Source organism: Lutjanus erythropterus, chromosome 22 (assembly GCF_056507025.1).
Source record: "Lutjanus erythropterus isolate fLutEry1 chromosome 22, fLutEry1.hap2, whole genome shotgun sequence".
Lineage (NCBI taxonomy): Eukaryota > Metazoa > Chordata > Actinopteri > Lutjaniformes > Lutjanidae > Lutjanus > Lutjanus erythropterus.
In genome coordinates this window covers 16,623,515-16,647,991 of record NC_139338.1, presented here as the reverse complement: position 1 = coordinate 16,647,991, position 24,477 = coordinate 16,623,515, and the positions used below count along the sequence as shown (strand labels likewise).

General features: G+C 40.4%; 1 protein-coding gene across 2 annotated transcripts in view; it reads left to right on the top strand.

Annotated features, from left to right (window-relative positions):
- Positions 1 to 24,477, top strand: part of wnt5b (wingless-type MMTV integration site family, member 5b) — a 52,676-nt gene that overhangs the window by 11,863 nt on the left and 16,336 nt on the right. Inside the window, exon 2 of one of the 2 annotated variants that reach the window (XM_084711469.1) lies at positions 22,403 to 22,557. In XM_084711469.1, coding sequence (XP_084567595.1) covers positions 22,442 to 22,557 — 116 coding nt within the window. In that variant the 5' untranslated portion in view covers positions 22,403 to 22,441. Of the gene's footprint in view, positions 1 to 21,850; positions 22,558 to 24,477 lie in introns of those variants that run through there. The other variant, XM_084711468.1, reaches the window with a different exon arrangement.

Below are 24,477 nucleotides of genomic sequence, written 5' to 3'. Positions count from 1 at the left end.
TCTCTGATTGGAGGAGCAAGACTTCTTTCAACTGTACCCTGTTGCAGCAGTCCCCAGTCTACCCTATAATTGCCTTTCTATGTTCACTTTCCTCTTTCACACGTTTTTTTTTTTTTTTTTGCAAAACCAAAAAAATAAATTTACATTTCCAGAGACCATCAGTCATTTCATCAGTCAAACACTGAGAGGATTAACTGTCTGGCTGAAAAAATGCAATAAAATAAAACCCAGCTCATGTAATATTCTCACAGTACTGTTGGAAACAATGTTCAACAAATAAGTCATAAAAAAACCTCTTTTAATTAATTTCAACATGCTTTATTGGCTTAGAATTTGGCACAGTGCTGCCAAAGCCTCAAGACAGAGATCACACTTTGCGTCAGCGGGTGTGCTATAGGAGTGTGTGTCCCTTCATACGCGCACTCAATAGTTGTAAAACTATATTATGTGCCACAGTTTAATATGAGATCTGTAAAAAACATGTGTCCCTGTCTCACATCTGCGTTGCATCTGCCAGTAAATACATGTCCACACATTACAGTGGAGCAGCAGTGTTGGAGGAAGTAGGGATGCAACAAATGACTATTTTTAAAGTCGATTAATCAGTCGATTATTTTCTTGATTAATCAAATAATAGTTTCTTGTTTTAAAATGTCAGAAAATGGTAAACAAAAATATCAATCGGTGTTTCCCAAAGCCAAAGGTGACATCCTCAAATATCTTGTTTTATTCTCAACCCAAAGATACTCAGTTTACTGTCATAGAGGAGTAAAGAAGCCAAAAATATTCATATTTAAGAAGCTGAAATCAGTGTATTTAGTCTTTTTCTTGAAAAGGTTACCAAAAATTGTTAAAATAGTCAATTAAATTAATAATCGAGCAATAACTGATTAATCGATTAATCGATGCAGCTCTAGGAACAAGTATTTAGACCTTTACATCATGCATTAACTGTTAGCTAACTAGTTAGCTAGCATTTTGCTAATAATAGCTAGTTAAAATGTGATGTTTCACTTTTACAGATCCTCCATCAACATCTTTTAAACATGTTCCAAATTTGTTTTTCTTTTCAATATCAACAAGCCTAGTTCATGTCATGTCTAAGTACACCAAACAAGAAAAGAGAAAGTTTGGTATAAAAGTCTTAATCTGTAAACTGACCAGTAACCAAAGTTGTTAGAAAAATGTAGCGAAGTAAAAAAAAAAAAAACAATATTTCCATCTGAGATGTAGTGGAGTAGAAGAAGAAAGTGGCATGAAAAGAAAAAACTCAAGTAAAGTACAAGTTTCTCAAATTTGCAGTATACCATTTAGTAACAGAAAGAGGTGAAGTATATTGGCCTATGTATGCTGTACATATGCAGGGATGGATGTCCTTAAATGACCATGGTGATGAAATAATGTCTGTAAAAGACTATTTCTCTCATGTGTCTCTCATGAAGAACCAAAATAATCACTTTGAAGCTGTTGTCTCACATCTGGCATTGCTTAAGATGATGAAGTCTCATTTTAGTCTCAGCTGAGTGTATGTGTGTGTCAGTAACAGACAGCTATATATAGCAGATATTTTCTTAACTGCTTATTTAATGTATCAAAGCAAGAAAATGATCAAATACTGCTAAGTGGCGAGGATCTTGTTTTTACTCTCAACCAAGTTGTAACTTTCATCCCCTCCAGTGGGCCTCTCTCAACCTCAGAGCAGTCGTGGTCTGAGCGTGTGTGTGCACGTGTGTGTGTGCCTCAGTGTTTATCTAAGTGTGTGTGTGCACAGACAGGAGAGCACATGTCTGTGCATATGTGGTTTTGCATGTAAATAGTATATTTTCTATATGCTTGCATCCCTCCCTCTCACTGTTGGCTTCTGTGTGTGCATGTGTGTGAGATAATATGACAGGGGAGCCGTTTGCTGAAGCCAGCGGAGTGTGGCAGAGTGGTTGAGAGAGAGAGTAAAGGAGAAAGAGAGGAAGAGCTGATGAGAAACATAGAGGCAGGGGGAGAGAGGGTGCGATAGGAGAAGAGAGGCAACAGTGATCAGGTGAGGATAACAGAGAGGCAGAGGAGCTGCAGAAACAGGCGTTTTTACATGGAGGGAGGCAGCCGAGCACAACTGACAGCAACTCTCCTCTCGTCCTCTCTGTTCTCCTTTTCCTCAAGGAGAGGTTTGAATTTTCAAAGTCGTGTCTTAAAAACAGTCAGATGATTTCTCTTTGCTTGCTGTAATCATCCCTCCTCCTCCTCACACTGGCCATTAAAAGATTGTTTTTCCAATAGAAGTGAAGTGATGGAGACAAAATCCACAGTTTTGTACAGAAATACATCCTAAAGTTTATCCGAAGCTGTTATGAGGAGTCAGCAGACTGAGTTAGACAGCTTGTACAAATTCTCTCTTTTTGTTGCCACTACCTCTCAAAAGGCTGTTTCCTTGCCACCGTCTTCAGCCCCAGCCTCCACCTCATATCACCAGCGGGGCTACAACTAATGATTATTTTCAATACTGATTAATCTGCACATTATTGTCACGATTAATTTATTAATCCTCCATTCCATTAAGTGTCAAAAATGCTCATCACAATTTCATTTTTCTTTTCAACCAACAGTCAAAGCCCAAAGACTCTTCATTTACTATCATAAATTACAAAGACAAAATCGTGACAGTTTTAATCACTGGACCTCATATCTGCTTCTGTCTGTCTTTCACTCTTTCTGACTCTCTCCAAGACAGTTCCCCACTTTCACTCCTTTCTTCTCCTTCTTGTTGTGAAATACACATTTTTAGCATGAATGACTGGGTCAAACTGTGGCAAAAGTCAAATTCACTGAGCCCATTGTCCATGCAGCTACATGTTCACAAGTAATATATATTCATACTAATCAGAAGAAAACAATGCATGCTTACAGACAGCCCACAGCGGTTGTGAAATAGTCACAAAATACAACCTGGAGTTTTGTGTACGTGGGCACAAATTGTCAGTATTTTTCATGACAGTCGCTGTGTCTTTCAAAGTAATAGGAATGAATGTAATATAAAGAGCGGAAAAATCTGTGGCACACAGAAGAATGTTGATTTTTATAAAAAAAAATAAAAATGATAATGTTTTCCCAAACCAGACCTTTATTTTGAAAGTTTAACTGGACATTGCATATTTATTATTGCAAACTTGAATGAGAATGATGGTGGAAAATACATTTAAAAAAATACATTAAATTTCGTGACTATTTCACAAAATGCCATGAGAATGTGTTGTCACAGAGCATGGGCAGGTATTATGTAATCACAAGTGGTCCAGCTGTGGCAAATATGTCATAGAAACGTACTTCAAAATATCTCTTCTCAACCTGGAGGGGATTTGGTCATGATCACAACTCTTAAATTGCAGCCCACGGGCCAGTGGCAGCCCTCAGAAGTAGTTTATGTAGCATTTATTATAATTCTATCATTTAATATCAATACTTTCACTAATCTACATTAAGAATTCTACTTGGCTACTGCGCCAAACTGTAACCCTCTAACAAGTGTCTGTCAGGTTAGGAATGACAGCCTGCAGAAGGCTACTGGTTGCATGGCAACTAGCGGCATCTTGTGAGCGTCACAGAAATTAATGTGGAAGTGAGATGGAAAAGCCAACACAAAAAAAAATGCTGCATGGTTGAGTAGGTTTCAGGAAAAATGGATCAACTTTCTTCGTTGAACCTCTGGGGACAAATAAAGTGATCTGCCTTATCGGCAAATAGTTGAATTTGGTGCCCAAGGAATTTAGTGTTGAACGCCATTATGAGACCAATCAATAATCTTGTGACAGGTTCATAGGTTTTCCTGTGTGGCCCTCAATCATATTCTGGCTCCCGAAATTGGGTCTCAGTCATCAAAACTTTGAGAATGCCTGCTCTAACTTTCCACGATCACATGAATAATAATGCAGGAATTGTTGAATCAAACTGTGGATGAAAAATTAATGTTTTTACTACGTGTTCAACGCCATTATCACAGGTCTTTATCTCTTTATTTCTGTTTAACCAGCACCTTCAAGCACCATTACTTAGTTTTAGACTGAGGAGTATCACAAGTAATTTAGCATATGTGACATCTAAAATTCCAAATATGTACTTTTTATTGGCAGTCTTGCAAGCTCTTGGAAGCTTACAATCAGTTTAAGCTATTTTGATTTAATTAGTATATATTTTAGGCCTTATAATAGACTCTTGATGTAGCAAGATTTCAGTTTCAGGTGATGATAAAAGCACAAATCCCCACACGGGTTCAGAACAGGGAAAGCTATATTTGCAAATAGCTCGCAAATCCTTAGTGTAAACGTTGATTTTAATATTTAAAAACTGCTTAAACGCTCGATTCATAGATGCAAAGAGTCCAAAATCGACTGAAATTGTCTGGTGACTATTTTTATAGTCCCACTCCGCTTTTAACTTATATCCTGTAACTTCATCAAGGGCAAAAACAAAGCAGTTAAGCAGCACTGTCCCCTGTGGCTGCCAGCACCTACGTCCTTGGTACTCGGGCGCAGAGTGTGTCATGCATTTTCAAAATAGAGATCCTGACATGAATACCAAGCTTTATAATGATACTGCAAACACCTTGAGTTATAAACAGGCTGGGAGATTAACAACAGCTCCCAGCTAAATGTGGACAAATTGTGACGGTTGCTGGTCAGTTTACTGGACAAACCTCCTGGGACAAAAACAGGCTTGATCATAAACCATAGTGTGATTTGCCTCACCCAAATGTTCTGTTAAAGGGACAGTTCGGATTATTTGAAATGGGGTTGTATGAGGTACTTACCCATAGGCAGTGTATTGCCTATGGGTAAGTACGTGCCCCCAGTTTGGAGAAGCAGAGAGGAGCACCAGGACAAAAGCTAAGCAATGAACAGTATGTGCGCTATATTCACAGTATTTTCACCGCTTTACCTTGCTGTCAGACAGCCTTTTCTGACTGGAAGCCGCTGTTATTTAAGCCAAGTATCACTGTCTCCAAACCAACCAGAATCAGTAATTTTATCTTGCACAAGACAGAAATTGCTGGTCTACTGCTGCCTAGATCTGAGTTATGAGTTTGTTTGTGTTATTCTGTGACTTTGGTGAATTCTAACTTGCCTTTTAAAATGCCAAAATCACACAATAACACAAACAAACTAATAGATCGAGGCAGCAGTTGACCAGCATGTCCTGTGTTCTGCAAGGTGAAATTACTGATTTTGCCTATTCCTGTCAGGAATGGCTGTGTGACGGTAAAGTAAAGCAGTGAAAATATTTAAATATCGCTTACACTTAAACTGATATTGATTTGTTTTAGTTGGACCTTTTAGGTGGCTTCCATGCTGGTGCTCCTCTCTGCCTCATCAAACATCTACTGTCGGTAATACGCTGACTATGGACAAGAATGAACCCTTTCAGAAGGTTCTGCCCAGAACCCAACATAAAGGGTTATACCTAGAACCATCTGTGAATGGTTCCACCCTGAATCCTCTCTGGGGTTCTATCCAGACTTTTTCATGCCCACTAGAACCAGCTCAGGGGGTTCAACCAAGAACCCGTTTATATAATGGCACAAAGAGCCCTTGACGAAATACTTCTGAACTATTAGTCTTTCTTCATAAAAGGGCTCTTCAGAAGCAAATGGTTGTGGGTGGAACCTCAGACTTTCAGGAAGAACCCTTGTGGAACCCTTGTTTCTAAGTGTGTGTGAGCAGCTGCCTTCACAAAATGCACGTTTGTTGGGTTCAAAATGGAAAAGAAAACACGTCCAATGTGGCTTTAAAACTGCCAGCCAGACTGTGCTGTGTAGGAGGTTATTAGCAAACTTTTTAATACCAAAAGTGAGCGTCTTTGCCAGCTGACTCCACCATCATTTGCTATTTTGTATCTGTGCAGCAAGACGATAACAGGCAAGAGAATTAAAAGAGAGAAGGACAAGGTGAAAGAGTAAGAAATGCACAGTAAAAGAGATGTAAAAACAGAGAGGCGGGTCTATATGCCACAGGCTTTCTCTTCAGCGGCGGTAGCTGAATCTCTCTGCATGACCTGCCTCTGTGTGTGTGTGTGCGTACTTGCTCAGCATGCATTTTTTTCTGTTTTTCTGCCTCCCTCTGTCTGCCTCATATCACAGCTGTGTATGTGTGTGTGTACCTATGTGTGTGTGCGTGCTGCTGTGGTGTGTCATACCTCTCTTAGAAAACCCGCTGGGCCCTAGCTAGCACTCACACTGAGCGAAAGAGAGGAGAAAGAGAGAGGGATGGATGGATGAGGGAAGTGAGAGGGGTAAAATAAGGAACGGGTCAGAGAAAAGGGAGGATGAAGAGTATTTTTAGAGTGTCTCAGCAGAGAGACAGGGACAAACAGGGGAGAGACACATGCTGTTTTCTGAATATTAAAATGGAGGTTAGAATGAAGGGAGGAAAAGAGGAGGGGAAATGTGAGGACAGAGGTGAGACGGGGAGAGCATGATGTCAGGAGTGAAATTTGGCACTCAGGTGTGTGTGTGTCTGTGTGTGAAGTGTTCTAGAACCTCTCAGAACGTTCTGGTCATCATGTGACCCACTATGTGCTGCTGTGTGTGCGTCTCTTTTTGTGCATGTGTGTGACTTTATGTTGTCTTTATTTGATGATTCAGGGGAGGGCTCTAACTGGATAATTGCTCGCCTCGACAACGTGCTTCATCTGCACCCGCAGCGATTGCTGGTTGCCAGGGTTACGTGGGCGTGTGTCAACACGTCCCCCTGAAAGCCGACACCTTCCTGAATGGATATTACCATGACTCTGTAGATTTTCTCTCCCCCATGCACACACACACACACACTTACAAAAAGTATCTATGCACACACTAACATAAGAGAGCAGACTGTGACAATTTTTATGAGATACGTTACGCCTTTGTTTTGTGTGTGTGTGTGTATCTGCACATGCACCCTCTCACTGTACACTGATGAATCTTTTATGTTCCTTCAGGTGTTTCCTTGCTTCACTGGGGCTTCACCTGTACAGTAGTGAAACATGGCCTGTGTGTGTGTGTGTGTGTGTATGTGTGTGTATGTATACCTGCCTTCAAAGCTCCTCTGTCTCCTCTCTCTCTCCCTGCTCTCTCATTGTTTTCCAACCCCTTTGTGCCTCCCATCCTCATTGTAAAGTCAGAGATATACTTACTTTTAACCATATGCTCACATGTGCAGTATGATGGCTGCCTGCTGTATCCTGTGTCCATTTCGAGTGTCAGTTGTGCACATCCTCAGAAATGAACACTGCAAGATGCAATACGCACATGAACATCAGGGTCAGGATGAAGATGACATACAGTCACCAGGCATGTCAGCAGTAACAATAATAATAGAAAAGTTAATAAACCAAGTTTGCAATTACCTGCATCTGTACAAAGTCATTGCCACTGCACAGTGACAAATACGCTCGTCACAGTGACATCTATGATGGCACCGCTGTTGTTGTCTTGTGCAAAACAGAAACACAGAGAGTTGCCATGTGTATAGTTTACGTCATGCAAATTCTGAACTTCTATACAATCTGAGTTCTCTTGTGGAATTCTCCATTCATACAAGAAGTACATCGCCAAGTATGAGAACAACTAAGTTTACGATGCAGTTGGCATGGTTAGAAAGCAAATATCTCCAGCCTTAGGGCTGGGCAAAGCTCATCAGAACTAGTTTGAACAATGTGTTGTGTGACCACTAGTCATGTGCAGATCACAGTTAATCCACTGGTTTGGCAAGTTGAGTCATAAAAATTAACATTCTGATTAATACCGGATGGGAAACAGTGCTTCTCCAAAGAGAGACAGAGAGAGAGAGAGGCTGTGTGCGCATTTACACATGAGGCGGCACAACTTCATTGATCATATTATTTACTTTAATAACATTTCTCGCAGAAATCTCACTGCAGCAAATATCTTCAGACACTGCAGGGAAACTAAACTAAAAAGCAGCTTCTCTAATCATTAGAAAATCATTCAAGAGATCACTCATATATCAGTACAACACACAATAAAAAAAATTAACTGGAAAGCTTTTGCTGCTCAGCATCATTTAAATGGTAACGTAGCTCACAGGAACTGGATATTGGTGTGGGTCTCTAGATTTGATTGATTTGTAGAAACTAGAGAGACAGGCAAATACGATAGTACCATACACTGTAAAATATAATGAGGTGATATGAGGTCATCCACGGGTTTCTGAAAAGCTGATTTGAGGCTCGCAGTGTGGTGGCTCTGGTCATCGCCGTTTTGGACAGCCTGACTCCGCTAACTCCAGACTAATCCAAAAATGGGCAAAGAGGTGAAATGTGAGAGGAGATGAGGCGGCCAGATGAAGCAGCTAGCCATCTGTGATGGTACCCACCTGCCACTCAAAACCTGCACGTCCCTAATTATGCATAACTTTAAGCCTTAATATAATTTAAAGAGGTGAGTTATATAAAATATCCCCAAAAGACCCAGTCCTTTTTTTGTATCAGGCTGTAAACGCTTCTGCTGTAAATTTTAATATGGAGGTCTATGGGGATTGACTCACTTCTTGAGACAGCCTTAAGTGGCCGTTCGAAAGCTGAGTTAGTTAGGCACCAAGTTGCCGAGCTTGTTACCACCTTCACCGACAAGCTCTGCACATAGTCACTCCGTCACCCAGCATCCAGCACAACATGGTGAGTGTAGAGACACACAACATGACTATTGGGCCAATTATACGTATTATCTGTGTGACATGACTGACCTGCAAATCCGTTTCAGTTTGGGACAGTTGGTGTCGGATAATTCTCATAATTTGCCCTCTGACATGTCGTCAAGCGTCAAAGTTCATCCTCATATGACTTTTTCACAAACTAGAGGGGGTTGGGTGGATGGATGTAGAAAAGACTGTTGCTTGTTTGTTTCCTACCTCAGATAAACGTTTTTTGGGCTTTTCTAAAACACAACCACAGTCATTCCTTAACCTTTAGCGCATGGGTGTTACTGTAATCATGACGATGAAGATCCCCTAACCTTAACATATGACTCATTTTAACCCAAACCATGACCTTTTCTTAAAAGAGGTTTTCTGCCTTAACCTGACCAAACCTTAACTATACTGCTGACGAGTCATACAACAGATTTTTTTTTTCGACCTGCCCCTTAAATTTTTTCAGTGCCAGTGCTTATGTCTCTCCTTCCACCTCCTTGTACAAAATTTTCTGTGCAAATTGCATCATAAATTAGCAAACAAGGTTTCTTTGGTGCATATTTGTTTTGGTATACTGCTTTAGCCCCTGTTGCACTCTCTTCCATCCAATTTCCCCCTTTTTTTCATCCCCACATGACTGGAAATTTTCACCACCAAGAAGACGTAGATGTGTCGGTCGGGATGGCAATAAACAGGATGACACTGACGAGGACAGTATGAGAGGCGGAGAGAAAATGCGGCTGAAAATAAGAATATATGATGGAGGTACAAAAAAGCAGATGTGCTCTGAGGGAGACAACAGGAGGTCACTGCCAGGAGATGCAAGCCCCCTTTTCTCTGTGCATCACTCTCTCTGTTTATCTCTACCTCTGTTTCTTCCTCTTCGTTCACTCTCTCTTCCATCTCCGCTCCCGTCTCGCCAAAAACGCCTCACAGGCTGCGTGTGTGTGTTATGCACTGCTGGCCTGCTCCAGTTTTTTGCACCACACAGGCTGCCTAGGTGTGTGTGTGTGTGTATGTGTGTGTCCTCAACAATGCTTTTCTTTTCTGCCAGCTCTGCAGTCTGACATAGGAGATTTTTCAGCCGCGTGCTCTCTCTCCCTCAGTAGTCAGCATTTTGGCATTTTCTCAATGCGCTCTGTCATCTGTTGGCATGAATGGACTGCATATTGTTGTGTGTGGAAGTTTGTGTGTGTGTGTGTGTGTGTTTATAGGAAGGTGTGTGTTTATCTGGCTGGTTTGTCAGTGTTTGTGCGGGAAACCATGAAGGTGGAAAACAGTTCATTTTTATCTCAGAAACCGCAGTAAGTGGGTTTTTGTGGTGGACATACATGTACCGTTACCACTTAAATCAAGTTTAAAAGTGAGATCAAGATTTAAAGGAAACAACGATTGAGTCCTCTCTATTTTAAGTCATTTGGGTGTCATCTGTGTCAGACCTTCATGAGTCAGGCAAAGAAACAGGGAAGAACTTCAAAAACAATTCTTTCTTTGCACTTTTCATTTATTGCCTGTTTATTTACAAGCTTACTTTGGGAAAAGGGGGAATGGTAACAAAATGTGAGAGTGTACTTCACGAGCATCCGTAGCTCAGCTTTATCTCCGGGGAGCACGCCCAGCTCCAGGAATGACGCCCCAACAAGAGAAGGAAATTTGTGTGAATGCTTTATGCTGAAAAGCTGATCCTAACCTGCACTGCTGGATTTATAAGTTGACTAATACCAATAATGTCTGAAAGGTGTGGAATTTTTCAAGGTTTGTTGAAAGGTTGGTGCTGGCGTGAATTTCCTCTTTCTTCTTAATTTGTATGAAGAAGCAGGTGAAGGAGTATGAATAGTTGGAGAAGTGGGGACAGTATGAAGAATACAAAGTATAGCTGGGAGCTAAACTGCATTGCTTCACTAATGGCTGAAAGCAAAACCACACTGACAATACACCACTACAGTTTAAGGTGTAGCATTCAAAACCTTACATGAGTAAAGTATCTAAGTGTTATTAGCAAAAAACCCAGGAAGGGTATAAAGAAAACTGTAATCTTAAAAGTAACTAAAGCTCTAAACAAGTATGGTGGAGGGAAAAGCTGATGTTCTTGATGATCTTGTGAATAAAAGCTAGAAAAAAATATAACTAACACGTCAACTCATACAGCTTAAAATCAAGCAGCTTCCCTTCAAACAAGGAATGTGTTGATTGGCTGACCACACCACTGGAAAGTTAGAAACATCTAACGCCTCAACCCTCTGATCCACCAGTGGGGAAGTTATGACAAACATCTGTTCAAAGCAAATGACGTTACCATAAATACAAAGCAGAGATCCCAAAGTTTCCAAAGATACCAAATGTGTCCTCATGAGATATGTGGAAGTATAAAAATAGTCGACAAGGCATCTAAAATATCTTTGTTAAATTGTGTTTAAATGATTCACTAGAAAGAACATCAACAACTTTAATCTAAGTGAAGCTACGAAGTACATGTGCAATATTATCAGAGTGGAATAAGTTCATTTGTCAAACCTTGGAGCTACATGAGGAGGATATGTAGTATAAGGGGTGAATTTTCTCCTTGACTACCCGAGCTGTTGACTGGAACAAAACTCCCCAACTCCTTCTTGTCCTCACTCTTGTAATGAGACATATTAGCATTTTCAAGAGCCTCTTTCCATCAACTGTAATCCGTCGGATGCATAGACAACATTCGCTGTTTCACAAGTCTCAAACCCTAAAATGAAACTGCATGACAAAGATGACTATGAGTCATCATCCCTTTTAGACGTTTCTCAGAAAAACCAATGAAATATCGACATGCAGAATGAATCGCGCACGCAGCAGCAAGTGAGCAAACCATCAGCGGAAATATGACTCATCAGTGGCTGAATGTGCTGTCAATATTATTTCTTTTACTCACCAGCTGCACTCCCACATCAGGCACATTTAAGTCCAAATGTAGCCCATGTGCATTTTATTGATGTCTTATTTGTCAGTAATTTAATCCTTTCAGTCTTCAGGTATTTCCTGTATTTTCCTCTCGGGGCAAATGGAGTGCAAAGAGCAACTTTGAGTCAAATCCTTTTAAAATTTGTATCCACTTAAAATGTTTTGCAGCCAACCCTGTCTCCCTTAAATTACATGTATATGGTACTAAATTCTGTTATGTGTGTGCTTGTGTAGTTCAGGTATATGACACAACAGATAAAGAACAACTTTGTATTGACAACTATAACCAACCTGTGAATAAATTATTCTTAAAGCTGCAGCACAGAACTTTTGTCTCCCTCTTCTGGCAATTAAAGTAATTAGACAAACACTGCTGACGTGTATTTCTACAGCTGAGAAATACAGAGGAATTTCCACAGTTGCAATAATTATATTATTTAGGTAGAGTAAATGTAATAGCTATACAGCCTACTTTAGAAATATCAACCTTCCCAAGAGGAGTTAGGTGACATCCATGCCTGCCCTCAGTCTCTTCTCGTTCAAGGAAGAGCTACACAAATGGTCATCCGTGTTTTTCCTTCCTCTGAACGCTGTGTGGAGCGTGATAAACTTTTAAGGTTTTTCCACCATAATTGCTGTAGACTACTCCATCGCTAAGGTTGCTCCAGTGCGTGAATGTCTCCGCAGACACAAGATTTAAAATCTCTGATACACTGCGAAACACAGAGAGACTCACCTGGTGGCATTAGGCTTAATCAGCATTGTGTGGATTTGTTTGTAATAGATGCTTATTGAAGCTGAATTCACGCTACAGGATTTCAGCTCTGATTTTCTACTCACCGGCAGTTTTTGGAGATCATCAACAAAAGCCCTCAAATCAGAGGCTAAATTCTGCACTCGCTCATGTAAATGTCGATCGCTATGTGTTAACTCTTCAAAGGCGCCCAAAATATATCAAGCAAGTTAAATATCTGAGTGTGTCAGGGAGGAGTCAGGGAGTTACAGCCAACAACAGCAGAGTTGGGGGAGGAGAAGAGTCAAGAGGGAGATGTAGAGAAGGCAAATGCAGAGAAAAAAAAACTAGATGTAGTTAAATAAAGTAGCTCAAACGTTAGGTCTGGCTATGTGAGACAACCACAGTAACATGCTGTGTACTGATGCTTCAGTATTAATACTTCAGTGTCACTTCTAGTGTGTATTTTCATGACATAGCTTTGTTTGGAGAGCAAACCGATTCATAGGGGATTAATTCTGGTGAAAGAGCTTGTAATGACCACCGGTGCTGATCAGTCCTGTAGTGTGCAAAGCACAACGACTTCCCTGTTACAAGACAGAAAGTTGCATAGTGTGAATGGCACTACCTCACCCCCGTGTTAACAACGTCTGAACTGAACATGACAGCTCTGAGTTTATGATACAGAGGGACAAAGTAAAGAATCGGTTGAAAAAGGGGAGATTTTAGAAGATGTGGAGACCGGTAAAGATGTCTTCTGTTGTTAAAAATGAAAATACAAGAACCAGTAAAAAAAAAAATCCAAATTTTGTAAAGGTGCCAAAAGTTGTGAAAGAGATGGGGAATAATTGCCATGCTTTTGTATGTTTGTGTGCAGCAGTATGTGTGTGACGAGCAGTTAATCAGGCCAGACCAGCACCACTTCATCCCCCGATGAAAGCTGCACTGATTCACATCTTAAGTGTGTGTGTTATGTGTGTCCTTCTTGTAGTTTATACACAGACTCCTTACTTGTATCTTGTGCAGTTTTACAAGGGTGTGTGTGCAAGTGTGTATGTGTGTTATACACATGCTCTCTCTCTCTCACACACACACACACACACATGCTTCCAGTGAGCAAATGAATGTCAAAATCAATTTCTCTGCCCACTGGAGATATAAAACTTTTTTATAGTAAAATAATGGTGCATGAGGCAGAGAGTGAGTGTCTGGGAGAATGTTCGTGCCTCTCTGTATGCTTGCAATGTGTTTATACATGTTTGAGTGTGTGTGTGTGTGTGTGTGTGTGTGTTAATTTCTCCAGAGAAGGGATCAGGAGACCAGTGTAGTTTGACCAGTGGAGCTCCAGGGCACCAGGGGGAAATCAGGGGATCTATCCCAAACTCAGTGGCTCCTCCCTGGGCTTCCTGATCAGGGATTCAGCCTCTCCCAGGGTTCCAGTCCAGTGCCAAACGAGGCCAGCCAGACCTCTTTCGGTGTCTTCATTTCCACTGAGCTGCCCAAGATGGCTGGTCTGGGCCGATTTATTAGTTTAGACTCCCACTTTATTCTTCAATCAGATTAAATTTTGTTGGGTAGCATCATCCCACTAAAATGCTCTCATCGTAGTGTGTCAGCATTTCAGGAACTTTGCACATGCACCTTTAGTTATACTTTTAATATTTTCAACCCATTGATCGGAACTGAATTCAGCAGTTTTACTTAGTCTTTCTCCCATTATAGTACACTTGCCGGCTACTAGCAAGACTTGTTTTAAGCTTGGCAGCTAAGCTAAGCAAAGCTATGCCAACGATACCCAGTAAAGACTGTGTGCTAATCAAGGAAGCACATAAAAAAGATCACTGATCCAGCAGCTTTCTGATAAACTGTAGAAAGACTGTCTTCTGACCAGCTACACTGATATGGATTTCGGTCAGTCCAAGCAGATTGCCTCTTTGAGGGCAGCCATTCAGGACCCTTGATCCATGACTTTCCTTCTGCTCGCCACCTAAACATCAGCTGTCCTGAGTCAAAGGGGTGCAGTGTTGATAGATGCAGAATACAACATTATTGTACCGATGACTGTATTTTAACAAAAATGATCATACATGCAGAAACCTCCTGGGAAAGGGCCGGGATACTACACTATGCCATGTGCACCATATTACATGGAGGCCCTGTCATCTGAACAAGACTGCAACCGTTTATGGCTTTACACAAGGAGCTACTCCTTTATCAGAATCAATTATACGGGGCAAGTATGCATACACAACACATTTCAGTAGCTCTTAATATATGTGTTTATAGCACAGAGAACAGGAACAAGAAGATGCAAATATGGACACAACAAGCTAAGATAAGAAAGCAGGAGCATATAAACACTATATACAGACGAGATGTAAGTATATGCCTTTGGTGACATAGTGCAAAAGGACACCAGCCACACTGTGGACTGTATGATCAAATAGACACGTTACAAGTGACTATACACACAGTAAATGGAGAGAGTAAAGAGTATGTGTGTGTTCACAACATCACAGTTAAGAGACAAGGGAGTGTGAGAACAGCTGGGTGCACTGTTGGAGGGAGAGAAAGAGACGGAGAGGAAGACAGAAACATAAACGGCGGATGAATCTGACTCTGAGACTGACGGAGAGAAACTGAGAAGCCGAGAGAAAGAGCTCGGCAGCAGAGCGTCAGAACAAAGCGGAGAGACATGGGGAAACAGATGGCGATACAGAGAAGAGGAGAAGAAGTGTGAGAGAAGGAGGGAGGCAGAGACATAGAAAGACTGGGGAGAAGAAGTATGGAGAAGATATATTTAGAGAGGAATGGGGGAGAGTTTGAGCCTCCCAGCTAGAGGCATGACTCATCTTCTGCCAGCTGACAGAAGGATGGATGGAGGGAAGAGGGGAGGAGATGGACAGAGTCGAGGGGGAGAAGGAGAGATGGAGAGGGTGACAGAGGAGAGCGTGACGGAGACAGGAGACACGAGAGGAGAAAGAGGAAAGGGGGAATATGTAAGAGGAAGGGAGGGGGAGAGAGGGAGGGGGTAAAAACAGAAAGAGGATGGGTTTCCATGAGCCATCATACATGCAAACACACATGTAAAGTGAAAAAAAAAAAGAAACAAAGAGACACATATGAAGCCAGAGGCCTCTCCAAAGCCCCTCTCAGCTGCTTCCAAGTCCCACTACATATCCCCCACGGGTGTGTGTGTGAGGACGATATAAGCAGTAAATTTCCCCACAGCCAGCTGCATCTGGCAGTTTGTTGGTGCATGTGTGTGTACATATGTGTGTTTTTGGAAAAGACGGAGAGACAACAGAGGAAAGACATACAGCAGAGAGAGAAGCTGTATATCTATAGCGAGCAGAGCAGGTAGTTTCATCTTCCCCTGGGCTTTCTGTGGTTGTATTTGTAGTTTTGAAATTCTTTGGTTCTTACAAATGTGTCCATATGTCTGCGTGCAGTTGGCATATACTGTATTCCCATGTCTGTTCTGCTGTGCTTTTACATTTTCAAAAAGAAATAGTGGGTAAGATAAAAGAGGGCTGGTATGAAAATGTATTTATTGCTGTTGCTGAAAAATATGAAACAAGAGTGAGTAGGCAAACTAAACAATACATTTAAAGAATAATTCTAAGAATAAAAAGCACTTTAAACCAGGGATGTACAATAATATCGGCACACCATCAATATTGGCATATAAAGACCTTAAAATGAAATATCATATCGGCGAGAAATGAACATTTCTGCCAGTAGGACAGACTGATATGATGACACTTGAGTTCTGCGCACACGACACAAGTATGTCTGCAGTGTGGAGGTTTTTTTAAATGTCTTAAATGGATACCGACCGATCAGTGGCAGTCATGCAAGGAGGAGCCAAATCACCTTCCTTCAATACTACAAATTCAGTTGCTAATTTTAAGAGCCGTCATCCCGTTTGTGCTGATGAATTTGTGGAGAGCAAAGAGAAACAGCAGCAGTTATTTCTTATTTTGCCCAGTGAAAAACATTGTATTTCAGGTCTATATCTGCCAGTGGGCCATCACGATGAAAGCAGTCATAATAATACATTAATTCCTCTAAAAGAGAGACTGTATATTCTCTGCAATTAAGAGGGGGAAAAAAATATGTGCATATATCAGTATCAGCAATCTGTCAAATTAGATGGAAAATCCAAAACTGTGCATCCCTAGTTTAAACCCTTTATTAAGTAGATGGAATGTGTTTTCAGTGGGTTTGTACAGTATAAATAGTTTTTTATATATGGTAATTTTTACAGTTTGCAGTGGTGGAATGTATCTAAGTACTTTTACTCAAGTACTGTATTGTACTCCAGAATATTCAGACACTGCTTTTCACTTGTTAAACCCACCCTAACCCTAACATTTATTTGACAACTTATTAATTCAGTTTTTACACACAAAAGCAGGCAAACAAATGTAACATGATGATAAAAAACCAAAGCATACGATGAGCTTATAAATTACAATTCACTGTCATATATTAAACTACTGAACAGATAGTAAATATTAGCTCAGCTATGACCAGCTATAGCAGTAAAATGCTACATACTCATTAATGCATTTTACAGCTGTACTGTGTGTATGTTTAATACAGAGCTGTTATTTATATTTGAGTATTCTTATGTTGCACTGGGCCCTTGAACTGGGATACAGTTTGCATCCTTCCTTTAAAATCTGCCATAAACAGGTATGTTAGAAGGGGTAAATGTGCCATTCATAATTAAGCCTTATTCTGCCTGAATCTCTAAAATCGTAGCAAAAAGATGTTCCCTTGAGTTAGGAGAGACTGAATTTCCTTTCATGCATCTAAAGCATCATGTATTTCCTTTCTTTTCTATTTTTTTTAAACTTTAAGTAATAAACATGTAAAATAAATGACTAAATGAGTAACTCTGTCTTTTCTCTTCTGCCCGTATTTCTCTGTACAGTTTTCTGAATTTTAACTCAAGGGTGATCAATTTTGAAGTGACAGTCATTTCCAAAAATTGATGTTTAGCATTTTGGCTTGAGCCGCTTCCAGGGGATCAGCTCAGACTCCATCAGCCGACCGCAGCTGGTTTCCCTGCAGGACGGAGCTGGCTGCTCCGCTCGCTGCAGTCTGGCACTGGAGGCAATAAAAAGTGAGGCTGCCGTTAATCCAGAGAGGAGCTGCCGACTTTCTCAGGCATTGCTCCCTGTTGCATGGCTATTGCTCATATCCTCTAGGGACAAGTCCTCTCTCGCTGCCTCTATTTCTCTCTCTGTCTCTGTGTATCCATTACTTGGACACTCCCTCTCTCTTTCACTCTCTCTGTTTTCCCTCCTACCTCTTTCTTTCTTTCTTCATCTCACTTGGTCCAAGTTTTGTCTCCACGCTCTCACCCCTCCCTGCCTCAGTTTACCTCCGTTCTCTCAGCTGTGGAGTGTACTGTGGCTGAACTGCTCCTCCTTGTGTTTCAACAGGCTCATCACAAGTTACCAGAGCAAGTGTGGCTGCTTCGGTCCAGCATTGCTAAATCTCTGGGTCACGTCCCAGAATAAACTGCTGGCCTGTTTCTCTTTAGTTCCCAAATGATGAGACAATCAGAATGTTTTATTCCTCAAGAGGAGAAACCTATTTATGTAAATTTGATTCTCAGATGTCTCAACCAAAATACAAATAATCTGGAAATATAACAGAACAAACAAAAATTTGAATATGTTAGAATATAAGAGAAGCTCTTAGAAGTTCTGCCATTTACACAAGGGGGCCCTATAGTGTAAGTTACAGACTGAACATTTGACAACAGGGCTGCTGCTGATTGGTCTGTTATTATCATGACTCACTGTTGTGTCCCAGCCTGTCATTATGCTGAATATTTCAGCTGCTACAGAACACAACGCTGACCGGAGAGGTTAAAGATACTCGGTCACACCACTGTGATACGAGATACAAGAATACAAAGACTTCATGTGTGCTGAAATGAGGTGAAAGCTGTTGTGTACTTCATCAAAAGGTTCTTAATGTTGACTTTTAACACGATTCTGTTTTTTAAAGTAAAGTATCAAAGTATTTTTAGAGCATTTACTGAGATGTTTGAAATCCTATATGGTCGTAGCTTTCACTACACTTCCCGTGAGATATTTGATCCTTTTAAAATGGAAGCAGCTTGCTCCTTCATTCATCTCTTAGTCTCAAACTTTTACTAAGACATGGAGGCTTTTTCTGGCCTTTTCTGATTCTTTGGGAACATCCTTGATTAAAAAAACAAGGGAGGTGAGGCCTGTACTGTATTGCTGTAATGCTGATCTTTGTGTGACGGCCTTTCAGACTGTGCAAAGTGCAGAAGGATCACACCGTCATCTCTGCAGGAGGAGACAAGGATTTGCTGAAGAGGAGCAAAAGTTACACAGAGACGAGGATAATTCTGATCCCAGAAACGTGTGTTTTATTCTAAAAGAGCTCAAATATGCTAATACTTATGTCCCTGGGAGCAGCAGTTTAAGTTTTCTGTTTATGAGTCATTCCAATATTTGATGGTGATGATGGGAGAAGTTCTATCTGTGTTTAATGTCATATAAACTCTTTCAAATGTTACAAAAGCATTTACAGCTAAATGCTGTTCATTTATTTTCAATCCTTGCGGTTAATTTCTTTGCCCATTCATTCATTCATTCATCTACATAGTAGTAAAACATGCAGTACATGTAGAGTAGGATGGAAAAACTAAAGTACCTTCAGATTTTATTCAGTTCAGTACCTTGAGTAAATTATTGTGGGAGAAGTCAGTGTATGTGTTTTACCAGATGGGGGAGCTGTTGTCATTGTCCTCAACGTTGAACAGAGTGACACAGCCACACAAGGTGCATCACCTCCTCCACGATTACAGAGGACAAGTGGAAAAACGATAAGAAGAGAACATCTAAAGCAGAAATAAAGTAATCGAACTCAGCCTCGGGGTCATTTGCACTCACTGATGGTCGGTTGAACCAGTTTTGTATTGTATTCTGTTTCTCAGTATGTCGCCTGTGTCTTTGTGTCATTGTTTATTCACTCGCTCAACCTGACTTTGACCCAGTGCCCGCCCACAGCAGCAGAATATCAATCAGATGTATATTGAAGGCAGCCAGTTAGGTCACTTCACAGAGCTGTGTGTGAGTGCGTGGGGAAGTTTAGGGGCCCCGGGAGATGAAAGGTGTCTATTATCATGCAGAGACGAGGGACATCCGACTCTCCACGACGAGAAAATCCAACAGAAATGCTATAACGACGTGTTTGAACGGTTATTAATGAGAAAAATGTAAATATAAGGAAATGTAATGTTATAAGGAACCCATTTAAGCCTGTAGAGTTACTTTTGTCCGCGGGAAAACTTTCAATCCTGACAACTGTGCTGAGAAAAAAAAAAAACAGACATCCTGCATGTAGTTTTTTTACGCACGCAAAATATGGGTGAATGAAAGACAAAATTGATGTGTTATTCAATTATTTGTATCAACACTATAAACTAAATATCCAGAATGGTTGAGGAGCGACCCAGAACAATTATAGTGATCGACTTTGTGCGTAATTTGTCATAACATTGTAATTTCTGCGGTATTAGTGAACTTGTTGCCTTCTTGATTACTGTTAGCGGTTTTATTGGTCTAACACAGGTTGCACTGAAACTAATTACCATAGATTTATATTGGTGGGTGTCTTAAGAGCATTTTCTCCCGGTTCCTGAGGCCCCCAGACTCTAATCTCCCCCTGCGTCCATCTTTGGCTGTGGACGTACTCTTTTGAGACGCACTGACTCAGATCAAAGCGCCTGTTCCTCTGCAGGTTCACCGCCCACCGACCCAGCTTCAGTTTGTCTTTGACCGGGTTATGAATTGAGGAGAGCTCGCTTCAACACGCCTTTTCTTTACTCCAGGACTTTTCAGGACTCCTGACCGTCTGTGTGTGTGTGTGCGTGTTCGTGCGTAAATGTGTGTGTGTGTGAGTTGGAGGCGGGGGGTGTTGCCTTTTATTTTCGCAGACCAAAGAAGAAGAGGGGATTAGACGATTTTGAAGCACTCACCTTTTACTCAAACAAATTATTCACTTCAGCTAATAAAAGGAATTTGACGCATGTGATTTTTTTTAGGTTGATTCAGGTTTTAAAACATTCAACCCCCATCGTTCGTTCTTGCAACTCTTTGTGCCTCTACGCTCACTCTTCTTGTTTAGAAAGTAAAAATGACCCTGACTCATTCCTCTAATCGATTATAGTTTATTCTTTTCTACTTTAAGACATTGTTCATTACATATTTTACCCACTTTAGTGACTCTGAGCATGAAAATAAAAATGATACACAAATTTCTTTTTTAAGTTTTAGTAAAGGGCAATTTAGGGGAGATCGGGGATGGCAGGAACACTTTTTATTTGAGCCTAAGTATCTCAGTGGTTGTGCTAGAGCTCTCAAACTTTGCTAAATGATACTCGTATTTGTCTGCTACAAGTAAAACTCAATCAGATATGTGATACACTTTCACAGATTAAGTGAGTTTTAACACCAGCTGTGGATAGATATGGGCCTTTTCCATCAGCACTTTTGGCTGTGCTGATTTGCATTTCCATTACTCCTTATAACGCACCAAGTGAGTCACACCTGAGATGGACCATGAAGGTGATGTCGTGACAACTGCAGCCAACACGGGACAATTCCCTTCTCCCCTCAATCAAACGTGATGAGAGAGAGTTCAGAGAGAAGAGTGTTATACAAGTTCCTGTATTCAGCTCAGTATTTTTGTCGTTTCTAACTGAATCTCTGTGGTTTCTCTCTTGTGTCACTGCTTGTACTTTTAGGTATCTGCTTCATTTTACTGTTTCATGTTCAGTTTATGTTTTTATGTCCATTGAAAAGCTTTACAAGATATTTAAATCTTTTTAAAATACATCCTTTAGTCCCTCATGTGTGTTTGTCATGTTTATGACTGTAGTCTGAGGTGATGTACACAAGAAGTTCAAACTTGTTGTGTATCTATATTGCCAAAATTGACTGTTCCAACTAACCCAGTGTTACAACACTCCCCGATCTCCCCCATGCTCTTAGTAGAAAGTGGCCTAGCCGCATTTATATAATTAATTATATGTTATTGTATGTCACTGCATTATGTGTCATCTCCATATGTTACCCCTTTAGTGATGAACATAAATATAACACACACATTTCACTTTTAAATCTTAGTGAATGGCCCAAAGGGAGGATAATTTACTGGTCATTGGTCAGATAGAAATGATGGAGAAACACGTGATTGGCCAAAAATACTAAAAGAAAAAAAAATGTGATCGACCAGGTCACAACTAATATTTCGTTTGTTTAAATGCAACACCACAGGTGCTTCCAGACTTGGATCTCGGTCTCCAGCATTGAATGTTGGCTACATTTGGTGGACACACATGCGCGCACAATGTATGGCCAGAGAGGGAGGGAAAGGGCATGGGTGGTGGTTTCTGAGGTGAAGTGGGGGTGAGAAGAGGAGGAGTGAAAACCGAAGAGAGAGGGAGGGAGATGTGGAGTGGCCGTGAGGGGACAGGAAAGGAAAGGAGGAACAGTCGCTTTGCTGCTCAATTAGCGTTTTAATCTCCTTGTTAATCTTTCCACAAGACAACAACGGCCAGGATCACACTTTTCTCGTAGTTGCTTTGGCTTGAGACAAACAGGAGAGGCAGAAATCGCATCGCACTTTGCGTAAAACCAAACTGATACCAAACCATTTTACGCACGACTTTGAATTGGAGTTTTAACCAGAAAACTGGATTTTTTTTTAAGTTGCTGCCTCTGACCTTTTGAGGCAAAAATGCTGCTGTCTCATCCACAGTGAAACTACCTGGGGACTGCCCCTTTTAAAGACGTTTTAGCTACATTTTAATGGCACTTTTGTTTTTATACCTTTAAATAGTAGAGTCTGGAGAGGAAAGGGTAAACAACAAGTGGGCTTTAAGAAAAAAAAAAGGACAGAAAACTTGGATAAAGACACGTATTTTGGACTCGAACCCAGGGGGTTGTGTCCTGACCCAAAGACCCAGCAGGACTAAGCGGGACACCTCCTTATGTCTCACCAGCAGAGCACTTTGCCCAGCACCGGTTGGACGCGGAGGACCATGGACCCCAGGCCTGTCCGGAGGAGACGAACCGGTGCGCTGCGACATCTGCTGCTGGCAGCCGCCTTCCTCGCCTGCAGCTCCCAACTGCTGGTGGTGGATGCCAACTCGTGGTGGTGAGTAACGGAACGATCACTGGTGGTGGTGCAGTGATTTTCTGTTCAGTGGTGTGGATGAAAATGAGATAAACTATGACCTGAGAATACAGATTTTTAGAATAAAATGTAAAGTTTTTGTTTTTTATGTTGATAAAACTTTCTCATCACTCCTGTATCTTTTTGCTTGAGTGATACTGATGAGATGGAAAAAATGAGAACTGTAGGTTTTGCGTTGCCTCTTGTGTGTCTGTGTGTGTGTTTTGGGGGTGATGTTCCAGTCGGGTGGTGGAGCACTAACAGTGAATGGAACAAATGTGAAGGCTCTGTCACAATATTTACCCTGGCTGAGCCCCAAATGGCACTGTATGGCGGCCTGCTGCTGTTGTCTATAGGACCGACAATTAGCCACACTTGTTCTTGACTTACAAGACAACTATGCAACAACAATGCTACTGAGATCCTTTTGTGGTAATGTGGTGGAGGGTGTGTGCAGGTTCGTGGATGCTCCTGTCAGTTTATGCATACTGATGCACATATTTGTACATGTAAGAATTATATAGGCAAGATTCCAGAACAAATAAACTTCCCTTGTCAAACAGAATTGGGATTAATCCAGCTGTGCTTCCACAAAGATGTTCAGTAAGTTTAAGTTATAAAGTTGAACCAACAACTCTTCAGTCACACTGATGAACATTGCAAATAAATTTTGATTTCCTTTTACATTTTCACAGTTTGAAGTTTGAATTTTAACACTCAGACAAACCCATGTTGGCAAGTCTGCTAGTATTCTGATTCTGATCTGATTTTTTTTTTAAGAAATTTAATTTGATCAGTTGATTGAACTCAGTACAGTACATTCATTAAACCTATCATTTCAAGTCAAAAGACATCAAGTAAGAAGACCTCATGCTTATGAGTCAAATAAAAAAAAATAAAACTTTATGTTAAGTTAAGAAGAAAATATTAATTGATTCCACCCAATTCCTGTAGGATATTTTTTCTTGTAGGTTTTATTTTCTGCATCTTCTATTTTTTCAATGTATTGCTTTCTATATATTTTTCTGATACATATTGCAGAATAAGGTACATATTTTTATACCATGAAAAAGAAACTGAGAAAACTCAATGAGCTGTGAACCTGATCTCTCATTATTTGGATGCTTTAAAAATAAACACTGTTAAAAAAAAAACTTAACTGGACTTTAGAGGAACCAACAAATCGTCTCTGATTAGCTTAAGTTTTATTTATGCAAGTATTATGTATGTATGTCAAGTATATAACATTATCAGCATATTAGCGGACTTCCCAGCATGCATTGTTTCAGAGTTAAAGCTCTCCTGAGACTTCTTTTTGTAGTTTGAAGAAATGATATATGATGAAAACTGTGTGAAAGCTGTGTCTCTAAAACAATATATGTTTATTTGACTTAAAAAGTTTGTTTTCAATCATTACAAAGTTACCTCAACTTGTCTTTTCAAATTCTGTCAACTTAAAATTTTAAGACACCCTAGACACTAACTTTTTAAAAAATTGTAACAAATATTTTATTTTTTACAGTTTACTTGATTCTGATTGGTCATTTATGGTCATTGTAATGTCTGATTTTTTTCTGAATAGCAAACTGTTGCTATGGATGCAGTTGTGATCTCAGCTTCACTCTGGGGTACTGCATCACTCCGTCGTGGTTTATTTCAAAATAATGACCATCTGTCTGAACATTATCCCTTACTTATTCACTGTAACTTTAATGAGCTCACTTAACATTTATTGAAATACTTTCACGTTTCTAAGAAAAGTATCTCAACGAACAGTTACAGGTTTTCTCAACTCTTTTATAGTGTACATATGTGTTATTTGTTATATATTTTTGTTATTATTTTAGCAGAATGCACATATTTCTACATACTTCCTATTTCTATTTCTTAAACTTAAGAAAA